Below are 2,130 nucleotides of genomic sequence, written 5' to 3'. Positions count from 1 at the left end.
CCAGGTATCATATGCTACAATTGGCGGAGGAGCAAGCCGTTGCAACAAACAGGCAACTCACTCCGGCAGAACGTAACAATGTCCTCAACTACGAGGACTACCTATCAGAATGAATGCCACTGTGGTGTGTGTGTGTGTGTGTGTGTGTGTTATGTCTATGGTTAAGTTAATAATGTTAGTGTAAGTTATTTTATGTTTTCTGTGTTATGTCGTACGTGCTTATTGAAAAACATCATGTGTGAGAATATTTGACTTTTATGACTTATGTGAGAATAATCTACATTACGAATAACGTGCATGCTTCTCATAATCAATAATAAGGTTTATATAGTACAAATGCAACCATACATATAACACATAGTTAAGCAAAATAGTTCTCCAACAAAATCTAATTACACCACGACACGACACGATTACTCTTCATCTGACATCTCCACGTCTGACTGATAAATGGGATCAGCAAGAAGTGATTGCATGAACTGTGCATGCTCGTACCACCCTTCCTGCACTGACTCTCGAATCTCGACTTGGGTCCGATATCGATTAAGACGTATCTTCATTCGATTATTTTCTTCTCTTATGCGGTTCAATGCTTTACGAAGTTCGTCGATGCTGTCTCTGGGCATTTGTGATGCGAGTCGCCGAGGCACTGGCAACTTAAAACCAACCAACTCATCATAAAACATTTGTTGTTCACGAAATAACCAAGCCCACTCCTGTCTCATGGTATTGTGAACGTAAGCACTATTTCGCAAATTCGGATTGATTGGATAGCTGAACTCATCTTCCAATACCCAACAACGACCCATAGCAGTGAACACATCATGAGGCCTATAGAGTTGTGGGTTGTCAGAACCAGACATTGACACTGAATACAATAACACCAAATGATCAAGTTAACAGTGTGTATCAACTGTTGCTAAATAATGTAATCCTGCATAGAATGGTACACAGCAAAGACATTCATAAAATTGTGTACTATTGCATGCTAAAAATGAAATACTAACACTAACACCAACATTTGACCATAAACAATAGACATTGTTGGTAATGTCTACACATTGTCTTCAACACTAAATGTTGTTGTAAATGTCTGACCAATTATGATTATGTGCAATACAAAATGTTGCTATAGTAAAGAAATTATTTCATTCTCTTCTCACCAACGTTTACTACAACAAATAACCAAAATCACACCAATGTACTTACTTCACATTCATTCAACCTAAAAAATCAAAATTTAGTACAATATCAAATGAAAATAACATTGCCCTAAAATTGTGATGTGAATTTTTTACCTGAGGTGATACAAATTTCAATTGAGTTTGAAGAAAGCCGCTGTTGATCCGTGGAGGAGTTCCAACTCAGTTCAGCAGAAAGTCCTCAGTTCAGCAGAGAGCAAGGCACACTGAGTGGGAGAAGGTGTGCAGAAATTATAAGAGAATAACTCGACTTTACGGATATCAAGTATACTTTATAACTCGATATTACAGAAATCGAGTTACATTGAAACACTCCACCTGACACAAAGACAGTACGAAATCAGGGTTTATAACAGTATAACTAACTCGATTTTTAAATAATCGAGTTATGTAGAGACTCAAAAAAAAAAAAAAAATGCCAGCAGTGCGGGAAAAACCTGTGTATAACTCGATCATTGGAGTATCGAGTATTTCATATAACTCGATTTTAGGATTATCGAGTTATAAAAGAGGGGCATTTCCCTATTTAGTTTCAGAATGAGGGCACAAAGATGTTTAATTTCCGAAAAAAGGGCATTTGCCCATTTTGGCCTTACTTGACTCATTAAATTCTATATTGTAATGCTGGTGGCTTGTAGCACAGAAAGAGTGGAGTGCTTGGGCCCGACTATTCCTCTATTCATGATTTATTTGATCCCAAAAAGAGAAAGAAAAGAAGAAGAAGAAGAAGTGACAAGTAGTCACTGCATACAATAATTTGAGCTACAAGTTTCCTAATATTCTTATGGTTGAAGAACGAAGAATTGATGAACGTTTCTTACACATTTATGACTAGTTGAATTTTTCATTGATGTTCGAGTTAGATATTTAATTTTATTTAACGTGTTGAACTTTCCACTGAACTATTTAATTTAATGAGTTGGAACAA

At 36.3% G+C, this 2,130-nt stretch overlaps 1 protein-coding gene across 1 annotated transcript; it reads right to left on the bottom strand.

The window, feature by feature from the left end:
- Positions 1-282: 282 nt before the first annotated feature.
- Positions 283-1,512, bottom strand: LOC126720297 (uncharacterized). Its single transcript, XM_050422632.1, has 2 exons — positions 1,299-1,512; positions 283-868 (listed from the first exon to the last, which is right to left on the bottom strand). Exon 2 carries the CDS (start codon positions 861-863, stop codon positions 414-416), a length of 450 nt encoding a protein of 149 aa, XP_050278589.1. The 5' UTR covers positions 864-868; positions 1,299-1,512; the 3' UTR covers positions 283-413.
- Between the last annotated feature and the right edge of the window lie 618 nt (positions 1,513-2,130).

Source organism: Quercus robur, chromosome 4, assembly GCF_932294415.1.
Source record: "Quercus robur chromosome 4, dhQueRobu3.1, whole genome shotgun sequence".
Taxonomy (NCBI): domain Eukaryota; kingdom Viridiplantae; phylum Streptophyta; class Magnoliopsida; order Fagales; family Fagaceae; genus Quercus; species Quercus robur.
This window is presented reverse-complemented; position numbering and strand designations above follow the sequence as displayed.